The sequence below is a fragment of the Lepidochelys olivacea genome, assembly GCF_965140295.1.
Source record: "Lepidochelys olivacea isolate rLepOli2 genome assembly, chromosome: 1".
NCBI classification, from domain to species: Eukaryota; Metazoa; Chordata; order Testudines; family Cheloniidae; genus Lepidochelys; species Lepidochelys olivacea.
In genome coordinates, this window is record NC_140411.1 from 272,182,958 (window position 1) to 272,200,211 (window position 17,254).

The window sequence follows — 17,254 nt, forward strand, 5'->3', positions numbered from 1 at the left end:
GATGAGTTGTTAGAGAAAATGAAAGAGACTAGACAGGTGCTAGGTCTCTGGGTCTCTTACAGCTTTTTAAGGGAAGAATTCCTACACCTGCCTTCAGATATCAAAGACAATATTATGCTCATTATTCTTCATATTCCAACAATGGTAGACAATACTACCAGTCGCAACAACAACAACAGCAGTCATCATCTTAACACCAGTATAGAAGGCATCCATTTAAGTTTAAGCTGAGACAAAAGAATTCATCCTCCACTACTTCTGACAGATAGCCCTTCAGTTTGACATGGGGTTAGAGAGCAGCAAACCAACTCTGGATTCGATCCCCCTATTCTTTGGAGACTGTTTATGCCACTGTTTACAGTGAGTGGCAGAAGTTCACTATGAATAAGTGGGTTCTGGACACCATAAAGGGTGGATATACCACCCAGTTCAAGACTCTTCCTCCAAATCAGCCTCTCCCTCCCTATTCAGGACCCCTCTTACAAGTTGGTGTTACAATCAGAAATCAACTCTTTACTCTGGGAGAGACTGATAAAGGGGTTCTGGTGAATTTCAGGAGTCGTGTTTCTACTCCCACTATTTCCTAATCCTAGCAACACCCGGTGGGTTGGCTGTGGAGCCCCCTGGAGTGGCACCTTCATGTCACTAGATTTATACCCCAGCCGACCCAGCGCCCCCTCAGTTCCTTCTTATCGCCCGTGACGGTTGTTGGAACTGTGGAGCTCGGCTTTGCTGCTCTCCACTCTCTCTAGTGATACTGTCTTCGTAGTTTGTTAATTGTTATAGTAGTTTTAGTATAGTTATAGTTAGTTATAGTAGTGGGTTAGAAGGGGTCTCCTCCCCTCCTCCCCGCCTGCTGCTTGGGCTCATGCCCAAGGCTCCGGGCTTTAAACTTTGTTCATCTTGTGCTAAGCCCATGCCAATGGGCGACCCCCCACGACTCCTGCCTGAAGTGTCTGGGGGAATCCCACCAGGCGGACAAGTGCACAATTTGCAAGGGATTTCGGCCCCTGACCAAGAAGGAGCAGGACTTTAGATTAAGACAGCTCCTGGTGGAGGCGGCTCTTAGCCTGGATCCCCCAGCGGCGCGCCGGGCGCCTCAGTGCGCAGTGCCCCGGTGGCAGCAGTAGGTATTGCACTGTGGTTGGACTCTGGCAGAGTCCCGCGGCACCAAAGTTCCTCAGCACTGCAACTGGTGCAGTTGGTCCAGCACTGTTCTCATTCGCCTGGCCACAAGTGGCACCGCAGACCAGAGATAGCTGCTCCACCTCAGCAGTTGCCAGTGCCCCTGGGACCACCCTCGTAGTCGCATCCGGTAGCAGAGCGACGAAGGTTCAAGTGCTGAAGTCGGCACCGCTGACTCCGGCACCGAGGGAAGAGCCGTTGAGTTTCCCCGACTCATAGCGTGGTCGAGTCCTGACTTCCATCAATGCCAGATACCTTTGCGGTGGCAAGGGACAGTGATGACAGTCGACATCACTGCAAACGGCGGCACCGGCTCCTATTCATGTGGTACCATCCCAGGGCAAACCATCCCTGATCCGGCCGTCAGCTCCTTAGTTGGAACCACGGCACTGGTCATGTTCCTATCCCCCTCCTTGGCCGAGGCAGGACTTTTACAGGAGACGTGTGGGAGGTGGCAGGAAGAAGTCCACCAACCACCAGCCAGGGCAGAACCAAGGCCCAGCTAGACCTCTGGTGGGCCCCAAACAAAACTTTTGAAGGTTCGGCCGAGGACAGCATACTGGACATCAGTCAGGATCCTTCCCCACCATTCAAGAATTGTTTATCCTGTTTCCGCTGTGCATGGTCCCTCATAACTACAAACTGTTGGGTTCTTCGCATGGTGGAAAAGGGATATTCTCTCCAATTTCTTTCTCCCCACCCTTCCTCCCCATCCCTCTTCAGGGATCCTTCTCATGAGCAACTCCTTACGTAGGAAGTGCAGATGCTCCTAACAGTGGGAGCGATTGAGGAGGTTCCAAGGGAGTTAAGGGGCAGGGGTTTTTACTCCCGTTACTTCCTAATCCCCAGAGCAAAGGGCAGGCTTTGGCCTATCCTGGACCTACGCAGACTCAACAAATTCATGGTAAAGTTGAAGTTCCGCATGGTGCCCTGGAGGACCATCATACCTTCCCTGGAGACTGGTACGCCGCCCTCGACATGAAGAACGCATATTTCCACGTAGTGATTCATCTGGCGCCCAGAAGTTTCCTTCACTTTGTGGTCAACTGCAAACACTATCAGTTCATGGTCCTTCCATTTGGTCTTTCTACGGCCCCCCAGGTATTTACCAAATGTATGGCTGTCGTGGCAGCCTCCCTCCATCGGTAGCAAATCCAAGTATTCCCCTATCTCAGTGATTGGCTTATCCAAGGTTGCACCAGGGAATAGGTACAGTCCCATGTCCAAGCGACCATGGCTATGTTCGTCGACTAGGCCTCCTCCTCAACATGGAAAAGTCAACTCTGGATCCAACCCAGAGAATAGAGTTAATTGGGGCAGTCTTAGATTCCAGACTCGCCCTAATTCTTCTACTGGACGCCCACTTCCAGTCTTTGGCGAGTCTCATCCGGAGCCTCCAAAGTTTTCCTACCTCAATGGCAAGGATGTGCTTAAGCCTTCTGGGGCACATGGCCTCCTGCACGAATGTGAGCAGGCATGCCAGACTGCAGCTCCACCCACTTCAGGCCTGGCTGACAACAGTCTATCGCCCAAGTCAAGAGAGCCTAAACATGGTGGTCACCGTCCTGGAAACAGCCTTAGCCTCTCTCCGCTGGTGGTTAGACCTCAGGGCAGTATGCGAAGGAGTCCCATTCCATACTCCTCAACTCTCATTGTCTCTAGTCACAGACACATCATCCCTAGGATGGGGTGCCCATCTCGGGGACTTCCGGATGCAGGGTCTGTGGACCACAGCCGAACTCTCTCTACACATCAATGTACAGGAGCTGATGGTGGTGCGCCTGGTGTGTCAAGTATTCCGGGAGCATCTACATGGTTGTTGCATGGCGGTCCTCACAGACAACACCACGGCCATGTTCTACATCAACAAGCAAGGGGGATCTCACTCGTCCCACCTTTTTCGGGAAGCCATTCACCTGTGGGAGTTTTGTATAGCCCACTCCATCCATCTGGTGGCGTTCTTTTTCCCAGGGGTCCAGAACACAGTGGCGGACCACCTCAGCAGGTCCTTCCAGTCCCACGAGTGGTCGATCCGTCCTGATGTCATCCACTCCATCTTCCTGAGGTGGGGGTTTCCCCAGGTCTACCTGATTGCCTCGCGCAGCAATAGGAAATGCCAGATATTTTGCTTTCTCCAGAGATGCTCCCCGGGTTCTCTCACAGACGCCTTCCTACTCCCGTGGAAGGGCCAGTTGTTCTATGCCTTCCCTCCATTCCTGCTGGTTCACAAAATCCTACTCAAGGTGCGCAGGGACAGAACACATCTGATCCTGTTCGCCCTGGCATGGCCTAGGCAGCACTGGTACATCACGCTATTGGAGATATCGGTAGACGCCCTGATTCCACTCCAGCTTTGGCCGGACCTGATCTCACAAGACCACGTCCGCCTCTGTCACCCCGACCTGCAATCCCTCCACCTCACGGCGTGGACGCTGCATGGCTAACTCACTCGGAGCTTCTCTGCTCCAATTCAGTGCAGCAGGTCCTACTAGGTAGCAGGAAGCCCTCCACTCGAGCCACGTACCTGGCCAAATGGAAGCGTTTCTCCTGCTGGTGTGCTCAACGCGGCATGCCCCCCCTGCAAGCATCCGTGCCTCTCATCTTGGACTGTCTCCTATCCCTAAAACTGCAAGGTCTGGCAATATCATCTGTTGGAGTGCACCTGGCAGCCATCTCGGCCTTCCACCCAGGAGAAAATGGACGCTCTGTCTTTTCCAACCCTATGGTCGGTAGGTTTTTTAAGGGGCTGGACCGTCTCTCTCCGCAAGTGCGGCAACCGGTCCCCGCGTCGGACCTTAACCAGGTCCTCTTCAGACTTACAGGGGCCCCGTTTGAGCCAATGGCCACCTGCTCACTTCTGTTCCTCTCTTGGAAGACAGCCCTTCCTCGTGGCTATCACTTCGGCGAGGCGCGTATCCAAGATCAGAGCCCTCACTTTGGAAGCACCGTACATGGTCTTCCATAAGGACAAGGTGTAGCTATGCCCTCACCCGGCTTTCCTTCCCAAGGTGGTATCAACTTTTCACGTCAACCAGGACATTTTCCTCCTGGTCTGCTATCCGAAGCCACATGCTACTTGGCGAGAGCAATGGCTGCACTCTCTTGATGTTCGCAGGGCCCTTGCCTTCTATATTGAGCATACGAAGCTGTTCAGGAAAACTACCCAGCTCTTTGTCACCGTGGCCGACCAGATGAAAGGCCTCCTGGTCTCTTCACAGCACATCTCTGCTTGGATTACGTCCTGTATCCGTGCTTGCTACAACCTGGCCAGCATCCTGGCCAAGTCCCTCACTGCCCATTTCACAAGGGCTCAAGCCTCGTCGGCAGCTTTCCTGGTGCAAGTTCCAATACAGGAGATCTGTAGAGCTGCCACTTGGTCTTCAGTGCATACTTTTGCCTCTCACTATGCAATAGTCCAGCAATCCAGAGACAATGCGGCATTTGGTTCAGCGGTGCTGCACTCTGCGATATCTCACTCCGACCCCACCGCCTAGGTAAGGCTTGGGAGTCACCTAATTGGAATCAATATGAGCAAGCACTCGAAGAAGAAAAGACGGTCACTCACCTTTGTAACTGTTGTTCTTCGAGATGTGTTGCTCATATCCATTCCAAACCCTCCTCGATCCTCTCTGTCGGAGTAGCTGGCAAGAAGGAACTGAGGGGGCTCTGGGTTGGCTGGGGTATATATCTAGCACCATGAAGGCGCCATGCCAGGGGGCTCCACAGCCGACCAACCAGGTGTTGCTAGGGTGAAAATTCTCCGACGAACTTGCATGCGGCATGCACATCTAATTGGAATGGATATGAGGAACACATCTCGAAGAACAACAGTTATAAAGGTGAGTCTTTTTTGGTCTGTGGGTTACTCCAAATATAGATCTGTTTACCACAAAGTTCAATACCAAATGCTGTTTGTTTTGTCTGAGGGCAGGAGCAGACTCACATTCTCTAACTCAGGGATCGGCAACCTTTGGCATGCAGCCCATCAGGGAAATCTGCTGGCGGGCCGGGACGGTTTGTTTACCTGCAGCGTCCTCAGGTTCGGCCGATCACAGCTCCCACTGGCCATTCCAGGCCAATGGGGCCTGCAGGAAGTGGCGGCCAGCACATCCCTCGGCCTGCGTCGCTTCCTGCATTGGCCTGGAATGGTGAACCGCGACCAGCGGAAGCTGCGATCATCCGAACCTGCGGATGCTGCAGGTAAACAAACAGTCCTGGCCTGCCAGCGAATTTCCCTGATGGGCTGCATGCCAAAGGTTGCTGATCCCTGATCTGAAATCCTTATATACTGCTGACTGTCCCAAGAGTGGGAGTGTGCAGAGGACAGTCAAAGAAGAAATGAAGGTTAGTTGCCCATAAGCAAGGTTCTTTAAGATGGACTTTATATATTCATACTCCCTGCCCCCGTTCCCCTCTCCTGCAAAGTCCTAACTATTCGGGCTCTGCATTAGCAGTGGAAGAAACTGAGCCAGTGACTGCTGCCACGCCCCCCTTTATAGCCCTGCCTTCTGAGGGGAGAACATGGAGGGGATGTGTGAACATTCAGATAGACACTGCTAGTCGAAGACTACTGTTCAAAAGCACCAGTTGGCGTTCATCCCAAGAATGTGAATATGTACGGTCCATCTTGAAGAACCTTGGTTACAGGCAAGTAACTTTCATTTTTTTCTCTCACCTCCTTTCTGTTTGATTTGCTACAAAATGGCCTGCCAGAACTACTGCTGCTGCTTAATGAGACTGTCTGGTTCTGCACTTGTGCAGAGCAGCATGCTCCAACTGGTGGATGTGCACTCAGTCTTGACCCCCTCTGAAACCTGGGCCCCGCTGTGCCTCATTTGGTACTCCCTCTGAGAGTGAGGCTCAGATGTGATCTTAGGTTAATTGTTAAAATACTACATCAATTTCCCAGCAAAGAAATACAATGGTTAATTACGGTCATATATTTATTTGTTATGGATACATGGCCAAACCTTTCAATGGTGACATTTTGCCCAATAGGATAGGAATTGCTTTGTATACGTTTAATTTACTACTTGCTGTCCATCTTCAGGTGTATTAAAAGTGAGGGAGAAATTGAAAAGCTGCAAGCCAAACTCCTGGAACTGAAAAAAAAGCTGGACAATACAACTGCAGCGATGCAAGAGCTAGGCCGAGAAAACCAGTCGCTACAGGTATAAATCACATTGCGGTGACTAAGCATGTCAATACCAATGTGTAGTGATGAAAACTATTTTGACTTGTCACTCCAGACTTGTTAAAATGAGGCCCAGTGCACCTCAGGAAGCAGTTGATATCAATGGGAGCTTTCATGTAAGTTCAGAATTCAGCCCATAGATTGGACTTCAGAAAGTTCTTTTTTATTTAAATAACTGTGAGCTTGCATTATAACTGCTGAATCGCCATGGTTAATCCTCAGTGTTTTATCCTGATGCGTACAGCATGGGTGATGTAGTAGAGGACATTAGTAAGAAATGGACTTGCATTTAAAAAAGTCTGTATTTGTTTTATTCATCTAGATCAAACACACACAAGCCCTAAACAGGAAATGGGCAGAAGACAATGAGGTACAGAACTGTATGGCCTGTGGGAAAGGCTTCTCAGTGACCATCAGAAGGGTATGTGTGCCTTTGTGGGGATTCTCTAGAACTTTTTTCTTTCTGAACTGTTTTGGAGTTGAAGCAAAGTTAAAGAGCATCTTTAAAAGGTACTACTAAACCTCAATACAGTTCAGAAACATAGATGGTTTGTATTGTTTCAGATGTTATAAATAAACTGCTCAAGGCTTTGTCTACACACGGGTGTTTTGTGATGCTTTAACGATATCTGTGTAGAACGAGATATAGTTGAAGTGGTACAACTCCCTTGTGTGGACACAGGTTTTAGCAATATAAAGATACTTACATCAGTGTGGCTTATTTCTGTAAATTTAAATTCAGGCCTGATGTAAATGAGTGTAATTCTGTTGAAATCAATAATGATTCTCGCTTACATCAGGCATGACTTTAGTCTTATATTTTGACTTTGAAGTACTTGTTAAGCACTGACTAGATCTAGAAATACAAGAGTCACACACAGCTCTGTCAGTGTAATCCTGTCCTGCTTCCCCCTTTGCAGTCCTTTGGTGTTTCCTGAGTCACAGTTCAGGGAAATTGCACCTGTGTTGCTGCTCACTGGTTCAGCAAGGGCATCCACGCTTGGTGTTCAGCTCCCCAGGTGCTGCTTTTCTTGGGTGGAGACAAGAGTCTCTCTCCCTTCTGACTGGGGCATTCTCAGGCTGGACAGTTCCCTGCCTTCACTGTGTCAATCCCAGAACAGATAGATACCCTAGGACACCACACATCTGTCTTTTCAGACACAGATAACAGTGTAATTGCTACACATATAAGTTGCCACACAGTTCTTTAATCAAATCCACTTTATTCTTAAGGTAAAAACATTACAGAGAAAACATACTAAAAACAATAAAAGAACCTACATGCATGCTAATAAGTTTGCCAGAATTCATGCCAGCTCTCACATGGGCTCTGGCAAGTGCAGTCATTTAATATCCCATTTTAAGGGCATTGGTTACAAGTTCATCAGAGCTTCAGCACAGAACAAGCACATAGTCTTAAGAGGTCTCAGCAGGCAAAGTCTTTCCAAGGTTCGGGGCCCTCTGTGGACCAGGGGTTCTGTCCGTTGGAAGAAGGCCCTGAGCCAGATTAAAACCCAGGCTTTTGTCCAAAAGTATTTTCTGTTGATCCCTGGAGAATCCAGTTTGAACTAGTATACGCATTTCATCTAGAAGGGTGGCTTCAAAGACTGATAATGGAGAAAGTTCATTAACATCCCCCACTCCCTACTGCAGAAGGTGCATACCATGCCACAACAACAGATACACAATTGTATTTTTAATACAGCGTCCCCACGGGTGTTAAACTAATTTAACATTTAATAAATTAAACGTTTAACTTAAGCGTCACTGAGTTATCTTAATTCTATAAGATTTGTTCAATATATTACAGGATATAGTCTATTACAACTGCTAATTGTATTGAATTATAGGGTGGTTTCAGCCATTTGAAGGGATTTGATTAAGCCCATGAAACATGCATATCATGGACCTAAAAAAGATTGAGGGTAAAACTTTCAAGTAACTCTTAAATCCCATTAAAAGTAATTTAGGAGGCTACGAGTCCTTAAAAGTCAATGAGACTTAGGCTCCTAAGCTACTTAAACACTTCTGAAAATGTTACCCTTATGCTCTTTAGAGATGGAGTTGTATATAAATCCAAAGTGCCACTTAACCCCCAGTGTTAATAATTTAAATGCACATCTGAAATTAAAAAATGTAATTGATCTGATACTTTATGTAATAATTTCTTTTCATGTACTGTGCCCACTATACAGTATTTGACAATTCAGTATTTGTTGTTTTCATCTTTCACAGCATCACTGTAGACACTGTGGAAATATCTTTTGTGCTGAGTGCTCCGCAAAGAATGCCTTAACTCCTTCTTCTAAGAAGCCTGTCCGTGTCTGTGATACTTGTTTTAACGACTTACAAGGATAACTGATTATCTCAAATGGCACTTAACGTTACGCTAGAATTAGAATTTCTGTTGATGCACTTCGTACAGCACTCAGACTACTATTCAGTTTGAACAATGATTGTAACACTTGCAAAATTTAGTATATTTTAAAATGTTTTATTGATACTAAGTAAAACTATTGTATTTTTTGTGAGACAGGCTCAGATCATCCTCAGCTTATTGCCATTTACCCAGGAAAGAGCTTTTATGTCTAAGTTAGGAACACCCAGTTATTTGTAAATAAAGTTTAAACAGAGAAGTAACAATGTATTTTTTTAATCTTTAATTTTTGTGTTCAAAAGAAACGTGTATGTGATATTGCAGTTTTTGTTTCTTTCAAAACAGTAAGTTGCAAAAATTTGCAAGGATTTTGTGTATCAAATATTGCTGTTTCAGTGGCATAATTACATTTTAATTGTTGCATTTGATTGCATAACTACCATACTTTTAAATCCCCTAGTAATTTCTTCAGGAGTTTTTCTCCTCTCTTGCTCTTGAATTTTTCTCTCTAAGGCTCCAATCCTGCAATAGTGGCAAACACCTGTACCCACATGGAACCCCGCTGACCTGCATGTGGCTCTGTGTGAACACAGCAGTCTGGCCACATAGAGCTTATTGCAATATCAGTGCCTAAATCATTGCCCAACTACAGCATTTGGATATTGGAGTACCTTTACATGTACTGTAAGGTACTAGCATTTGTACAGACAAGCTTGATTTAGTTGGGGATTGGTCCTGCTTTGAGCAAGGGGCTGGACTAGATGACCTCCTGAGGTTCCTTCCAACCCAGATATTCTATGATTCTATGAAGCTAGAAACAGGACTGCAAGTTTGGCTTCTGTTCTAGGAATGTTGCATAAAGCTCTCCCATATTGATTGATAGATTTGTTGAATAGAATATAACTTTCCAGATTTTCTTATCTGTGGACATATACAAAAAATTATCCTCAGTTCTATTCTTTTTCTTTCCCTACTAACCATAGAAGCCCTTAAAGGTCCTTGGTTGGTCTTTGAGGAATACCCAGCTGTCCTATGCTAGGTTTCCTACTAATGACCTATATTCGGAGACTCCAGCATTTTATCTGATCTATTCTTCTTGTCCCCCACATTAACTGGAAGAGGTTGGGATTATTCTATCCCTAACTGACTTGGTCTTTCCACTGCTTCTCCTGAACCTGTGGTGTTTGTATTTTTCTTAATCCTGGGTCTTTCTTGGTACAATAGTTTCATGATTTGGTCTGCTCAGAATGGTGGTTGAAACTGCTGCTGTTTTAGTTATATACAAAACAGTCAGACTTAATTAAGAAGTGAGGATACGATTTTAGACTCCGTTACTGTCATATTTTTTCTCCCTACTTGTGCTGGAGCAATTTAAAAAGCAATGCATATATGTACCTTTCTTTGTTGTGTAGGCAGAAAAAGTAAAATGTATGTACCTGTAATTTTTCCTTCTCTGAAGTGGGCTCCTGCTGCTCTATGATCCATTGCAACTGGGTTATTCCTCATCATGTTCCAGACCCATTGCCTCTCTAGCTCCCCTGCTAACTGCCCAAGGTAAAAAGACTAAAAGTTCTAATGAATAAATATTATGAAAGATTAGCCATCTTCATTCATGCCATCTTATCGAAGACATGAATTAACAACCTCAGAAATGGTAGACAGGTTTCAGAGTGGTAGCCATGTTAGTCTGTATCAGCAAAAAAAACGAGGAGTACTTGTGGCACCTTAGAGACTAACAAATTTATTTGGGCACAAGCTTTCGTGGGCTAAAACCCATTTCATCGGATGCATGCAGTGGAAAATACAGCAGGAAGATATATATACAATATGGTACGCATGAAGGGAAGTGGAAGGAGAAAAATTAATTGCACCTCTGCCTGTGGATTCCAGCGGTCATTGGTAAGAAAAACAATTGGCTGGTGTAGTGCAAAGGCAGGTGAGGTAAAACACACTGACCTAAAGGAGGCTAGACAGGAAAGAGAAGGTCTACTGGCACTGGTAAGTTAGCAGAGAGAGGCCATGCTACATAAACCACATGTGAAGGAGCTGAAAGGTGGAATATAGTCAGTGCTCAGAACCCTCAGGCTGCCCTGCTCTAGTGGTGACTGGTAATAAGTATGGTGAATCTGAGCCATTGGAGTGGGGATTTTTTTTAACTGTAGTTTTTTAACTGTAGGAGTCAGAACTGCCCTCAGAGAGAGGGGGCTGACAGAACCATTGATGGGGAAGGGCTTCAGGATGCCAAGCACAAGAAGAACTGGCTAAGATCTTTTCTGGAACAACTGGGCCAAAGCAGTCTGAAAGGAGTGAGAGGTCCTGCCCCATGGGATTTTCCTAACCCTCTGACTAACTGGCTGGAGATGCTCCTTGACACCATATTTCAACCCAGTCAGAACAGAAAAATGGCCAAGGACCTCTGACTTGTTGCTCTCAAATACCAGGTCCTGCTGATGAATTTCTGCCCCACATAAATTAAGGCTTGCCTGCCACATTTCTGCTGTTGGAGTCAGCCCTTGCTGCTATGTTGCACCTTGGCCTGGAGTTCTGAGTAGTCTAGGACCACTGGCTTGGAGATCCTGCTGAGACAGCTTCTGTTGCTGCATTTCTGCACCAAACAGCTAAAGCTGTATGCCACATTTTTGTACAGGTGGGAGGCAATACAGTAGTGTGTAGCTGGTCTGAGCAGGAGCTCCTTTGATCTTAGCTGCTACGTTGCTATGTTTTCTCCTCCAGTGCTGGTTTCCTGCAGACTCCTGTTTTCCAAAGATCCTTCATCTACTAGGGGCACCAAGGAGAAAGAGAAAAATAAAAAATTATAATGGAAAAAAACTCCAACCTGGAGATAGAAAGACCTGGAGGAAGCACCTGTTAGAGTTAGAGACTCAGTCACTTTTCTGAGAGAGAGATGTGTGGGGTTCTTTTTGTTTTATTTTGTTTTTTAAAGATAATCCTCCTGCCCAAACCCAGTTCTTGGAAGATGCAGACTGATCCAGTTGTAATGGATCCTGGAGTACCAGGTGCTCATTAGGGGGAATAATTTTGTCACTCTTTGAATGACTTAGACTATTGAGATCATCTCACTGGAAAATCTTTTCTTAGTGAAGCAGGAAAAGATTTTTGGGGAAAAAAATGTGAAGTAGCTTTTTGCAGATTATTGCCAAAAACAGTTGATTGCCATTTGCCAACCTGTTGCTTGACATAAAAGAAGTGACCCCTAACGCAGAATATTCTCCGGAGCACAGTAGGGGCCCCAAGAAACTCAAGTACTTTCTAGTTTGTTAATGTAACTTAAATGCAATATGGGAATACATGCTTCTTACAACATTTGAAATTTATGAAAAATACCTGGAGATAGAAAGGAAAATGCTGGAGCTTAAGATCAGAAGGAAAATAAAAATTGTCTAGAATGACGAGTGAAAGCTCTGTTATGACACTAGGATTGGAAGAGGTTGGGAACTGATGAATTAATTCATTGCAACCTCCAAAAACCTCTGGAGGAGTAGGAAATAGCATTGTCACTTGCACTATGCACTTTTTTCTTTCTAGCATAACTGAATATAATATACAGTAAATGGAATGGCAATTTTGAATGCATACATGTAGTAATCAATCCACAGTGGGAGATATTTTTAGCTGGATTTCTCCTTGAATTATATAACTCCCCTTCGTTGTTAAGGGGAGTTGCACTCATAATTGCTCTGCACCCTAGGGAAGCATAACCCAAGGACACACATAACAAAGGAATGGACATGGTCTTTAAAAAGCACGGCTGTGTTTATAAAGCTGTATCTTAAGATTTCAAATGAGATATGAATTTTACATATTTAAAAAAAAAACATGCCAATCAGTTTTCATTCTCCAAGTAGGAACTCTTGTACTCACCTTAGGTTATAGGGTAAGTCTGAAACTAACACATACATACAGTTACAGCAGAAGTCACTAAATGGTTTGCTTTTCAGAAATAGTAATAACAGAAAAGTAAAATTCTTGTAGAGAAAAGTACCTTTATTTGTCAATCCCCCCTCCCCTCCGGGGAAGGGGTCTAAATAAAGCAATTTGCATTTTTAGAGAGAGAAAACATAACACACCACTTTACATTAAGATTTTAAGAAAACAAAGAGATTTGCTAGTAGGTAACATTAACCATTTCTGCCTTTGTCCACAGCATACCATATAATACTATGCACTCATCATACAGCAGGTTCATGAGTATCTTTTCACTGGATTACATAGAGTACATTTGAAGATATTAAATGGGAAAAAACTCTGATGTTAAGCCTCTCAGAAGAGTGTTGTTTTAGAAGCAAAAAATTTAGTGAAGTTTCCTCCCCCCCAAAAAAAATTTAAAAATAAAATCCCAGTCTTTTTTAAATGCCTTTTGGGGTGGGGGGTTAGAGGGGTGAAGAGAGTGGCTTGTGGAGAGTATGTTCATTGTTTATATGTCAACAGGCCAGTGCTGGCCGGTCCAGAGCTCCTGCTGTTGGCTCTATTGCAAAGTACTTTGTTGTATCACCTTGTTAAATCCCAACTCCTGGCACCAAAGGGATATTACAAGACTGTCTCACTGAGTTAGTGAATACCGGAACTTTTTATAGAAATGTGTCCAAAATGCTGCTTGTATAGGATTTGTCACTTTTGTAAGAAAATAAAATAAAATTAAAAAAAAATCCAGCCCACCACTCGATGCCATATATGATTTTATTTAAACTACCTCTCAGTGTGTAATTCAACCAAGTAGTCCAGTTTAATAGGGGTTCCTCACTGTAGTGTTATGTAACAGTTATAGAGACTGCCAAATTTGCAAGTTGTCTGTCACCAAAAAAAAATTTAGTCTTTTAGTCTTTTTGCATATGCTTAAACAGTATCCACTAATTTCTAATTATTGTAGTCGGTCATTCTTTTTTACCTCTGTAGTTTTAATCCTACAACTCTAGCTGTTGGAGGGGAAATAAATCACTACCACAAACTTTCACAGTTATGGTCTGTTGGGTTACAACAGTTGTATAGGGAGCTTTGTCATAGCATCATCCACTAATTAATCCACTCTTAATTTAGCCTTTTTTTCCACAATACTCTAGATATGAACTTCATGAATAGATTTCTTTAATGGACGCGTGCTACAAATTATATTGCCTTGTTTGTCTCTTTTCTGAATTTTAATGATCAGTTTATTATCATTGCAGATGTGAATATTGGGCATAAAATTGACTAATTTTCTGTGTAATTGTATAAAATAGAATTGAAAAAAAGCTTTATGTTTTTAACCCACTATTTAGAGATAATGTGTTACGTTTGCCTTATGATGCAGTTTTACCTACGGAACACTGCACTTCTTTTAAACTGGATCATACACTCATAATGGGCATACTACAAAACTTATGTATGTGTAGATAGACTTTGCATGAACATTTTTTCATCAATTTGATTTTTAAGTCTTACTTTCAGTGTTGTGTTTACTAATTGTGATCATGTAGTTGTGCCTTACGTTGTGAAAGAGTTTAGTCCAGTATGCACTGCAATTCCTAAACTCTGCAATTGGGTGGTGACTAAAGTTGTGGACAAGAAAATGATACCATGCATCAACTAATTCTGTGTAAAGTATGATGGACAGATGCTTGTTGAAATGTTACTTTTGTTTTCTAATCTGTTAAAGGAATGATAATAAAATTAGATCTTTCTAATAGACCATTTTTGTAATTTTCACACTTATCTTGTAACTAGAGAGCACACTTGGCTTTGCAGTTTCTTGCTCCTGGAGGAATTGCCAAGAAACTTTTCACTATTGCAAGGAGGTGATAAGGGCCATTATTTACTCAATTTCAACATTCACCAATTTCATTTAGAGTGATTTGCTTTTCCCCTCTATCTCAAAATCTGTCTCCACACTCAGTTACTTGAGGTGGCTGTTGTGTTATTTTGGACATTGGCTGAGTAGTGTGTAGCAGTCAGTCCCTTCTGTCATTGACAGTGTTACCTTTATATTATGTCCAGTGTAGTCTGTATTGCTCTGGCATGAGTGAGGGAGGCTCAAAGTCTGCTTCCTAGTCTAACAAGCATCTTTTACTTTGCACCTGAACACCCTTTTGTAGGTCTGTCTTCACTGCATTGTTATCACACTCAAGTCTAAGCACCAAGGTTATCCCAGTTCAGGTGTAAGCAGCCACATTGCAAAGCCATACCTAAATTATTGTCTCCTCATTGGTGCTGCACAAACCCATGTGAGGTGCTAGGACTTCTGGGATCATATCCCATGGTTCTTAGTGCTGCATTAAGCTGAGCAGCTCTGATTGTTTCCTAGTGAATTGTGGGAGAACTTGTTTGTCCTTCTGGGCACGGGGTTGGGGAGGGGGGAGACACTGGAGGACTATCAGCACTCAAGTGATGGAGTCTGAGTCCTCATTGGAAAGCGGGTGAGTTACCAGCACAGGTGTAAGCAGCACTTGGACTTCAGCATGTAACTCAGGACAGGCCTGCTAGCCCGGGTGTAGAGCCAGCACCACACCGTGTAAGAGGGTTTTGTGTGTGGACAGCAGCTAGGGTAGGGGTAATACCCCACTAAGAGTCTGAGTTAACACCATAGTGAAGACAGCACTAAAACTGATGGTTTCTACTGAAAATTTTATATCCTGGGGTTGAATATTCAAATTCTTCTACACACTCATAATCAGCATTGTATATATAGTCTACGTAGTCATCAGTAGAGCCCCGTGAATTTCTTCTTATGTGATATATAATTTTTCATTTTATATTATTTTTTAGAAACTTCTTGTTTTGTTTTATCCATTCTTCCCCCATGGCCCTGGGGGCAGGGCTTGCAGATCAAGGCCACCCTGCCCTCATCCCCCAGTGGTGTCTCCTGTCCTGTGAGGCTGGGGCCTAGATTCCTGCTCCAGGTGTTGCAGTCGGGTGTTTGTGGTTGCAGTGTCACTCACATTTGGCCCAGCTGCCTCTCCATCATCATGTCAGAGGGGTGATAGGGCCAAATTTGAGTGAGTGGCATTTTATTTCGTTTTATTTCATATTTGTGAAACAGAAAATAACATGGGGCTCTAATTTTCAGTATGATCCTGTAATCCTTCCTCATGCTTACACTGAGTCCCGTAATCTGGTGCTGAGTAAATCTCAAATATACTTTTACATTCTGCAGCTGTTTGAATGTAAACCCTGTAGGTACTTTGCCTCCTTATAATTTATCTTAAGAAACTGATCCTGTGTAGCATGTAGATATGTTGGTTATATCCTGAATGCTTGGTTTGACCACTGAAATATTGAGTCACACTGAACTATCTTAATCCAAAGTGAAATCTGAAGTGAAATTGAGCTGTCTAAGAAAGGTAAGAAGTAGCCATCCAAATACCAAAGTCTAATCACTGATTGAGGTACAATATTGAAGACAGAGAGCTCTGACAACTCTAGAACAATACATTATCTTTGGGAAAACCACCCATGTGAGGTCTGTTGACCAATTTAGCCAAAGTGAGATGCCTTGACATTTATTCTTTCTTCAGGTAAAAAGACCTCTTGTGCTCCACTTTGGACAAGATGCACCATGTACAGCCTCCAACCAGTCAGGTCATAGGGCCATTGTTATCAGAAACTAACAAGGATTGTTAAAATAAATAATTTTGTTATCACCATGTAGACTGGCTTCAACCTAGATCTGTCAATTTCGTATATACACAATTAAATTTCAGAGGATTCAGCTGGCAAACAGAAAAAGGAACTTTTCTGAGTTTCATGTCTGTTGGCATAATTGGAGACCGCAGTTTCTATCTCTGACATCCATGTTTTCTGTAAGAGGAAAAATAATGCTTGATAAACCCTGAGGTCCTAAAAAAGTTTTAATAACTAAGATACCTGAACTTTTAGAGTCTTGAATCTATAAAAATACATTGTACAGTATTTGATGGGGCACCTTCTCATAGCTCACCTCTAGAAGAGAAGGTTGATTTATGTCCATAAATTGTTCCATAAACCTGGGATCCAGATTCTCCAGTCTGGCTCAGGGCATATTATGCTGCATAAGTGGTGCAAAGTGGCCTTAAAACAACCAAAATCTCTGTGGACAGGGAAACTCTCTGCCGCCTCCTGCACCACCTATCTCCTCACCCCCATCATTGGAGAAGGAACTCATGATCCTTCAAAACTCATGATCCTTCATTAGACTGAGGTCTGGTACAGACCTTATGCCAGAGTAGACCCCCTGCTATCCTCATTTATTCCAAGGCCATTCACTCAAGTAGTCACACAGTGGAGAATCAGGACCAGAATTTTGTTTAGTAACACAAATAACTTTTCTATGATCCAAAAATAGGTACTTTCCACTGTTGATTAGCCTATATGTGCAAAGAGTGGAGCATAGGTAACAATATCAAGCAGATAAAGGGCAGAACAAAATTGAAGCACAATCCAAGTTCAGTTCAATTACCATGCAGTCTCTAGCTTTCCCATAGAAAACATGATTGAGAAGCCAGAGTGTAATATTCCCAGCTGGGCTT

General features: G+C 43.9%; 2 protein-coding genes across 3 annotated transcripts in view; one reads left to right on the forward strand and one right to left on the reverse strand.

Moving 5' to 3' along the window:
* The window catches only part of EEA1 (early endosome antigen 1), a 135,912-nt gene extending 121,471 nt beyond the window's left edge, over window positions 1-14,441 (forward strand). For both annotated transcript variants that reach the window (XM_084617768.1, XM_084617767.1), the window contains 3 exons: window positions 6,236-6,356; window positions 6,702-6,800; window positions 8,615-14,441. In XM_084617768.1, the coding sequence (XP_084473894.1) occupies window positions 6,236-6,356; window positions 6,702-6,800; window positions 8,615-8,737 (343 nt within the window). In that variant the 3' untranslated portion in view covers window positions 8,738-14,441. The remainder of the gene's footprint in view (window positions 1-6,235; window positions 6,357-6,701; window positions 6,801-8,614) is intronic.
* Window positions 14,442-16,439: 1,998 nt separating this feature from the next.
* The window catches only part of PLEKHG7 (pleckstrin homology and RhoGEF domain containing G7), a gene marked incomplete at both ends in the record, with an annotated part of 57,280 nt that continues 56,465 nt past the window's right edge, over window positions 16,440-17,254 (reverse strand). The window contains one exon of the mRNA XM_084633654.1: window positions 16,440-16,547. Coding sequence (XP_084489780.1) covers window positions 16,440-16,547 — 108 coding nt within the window. The remainder of the gene's footprint in view (window positions 16,548-17,254) is intronic.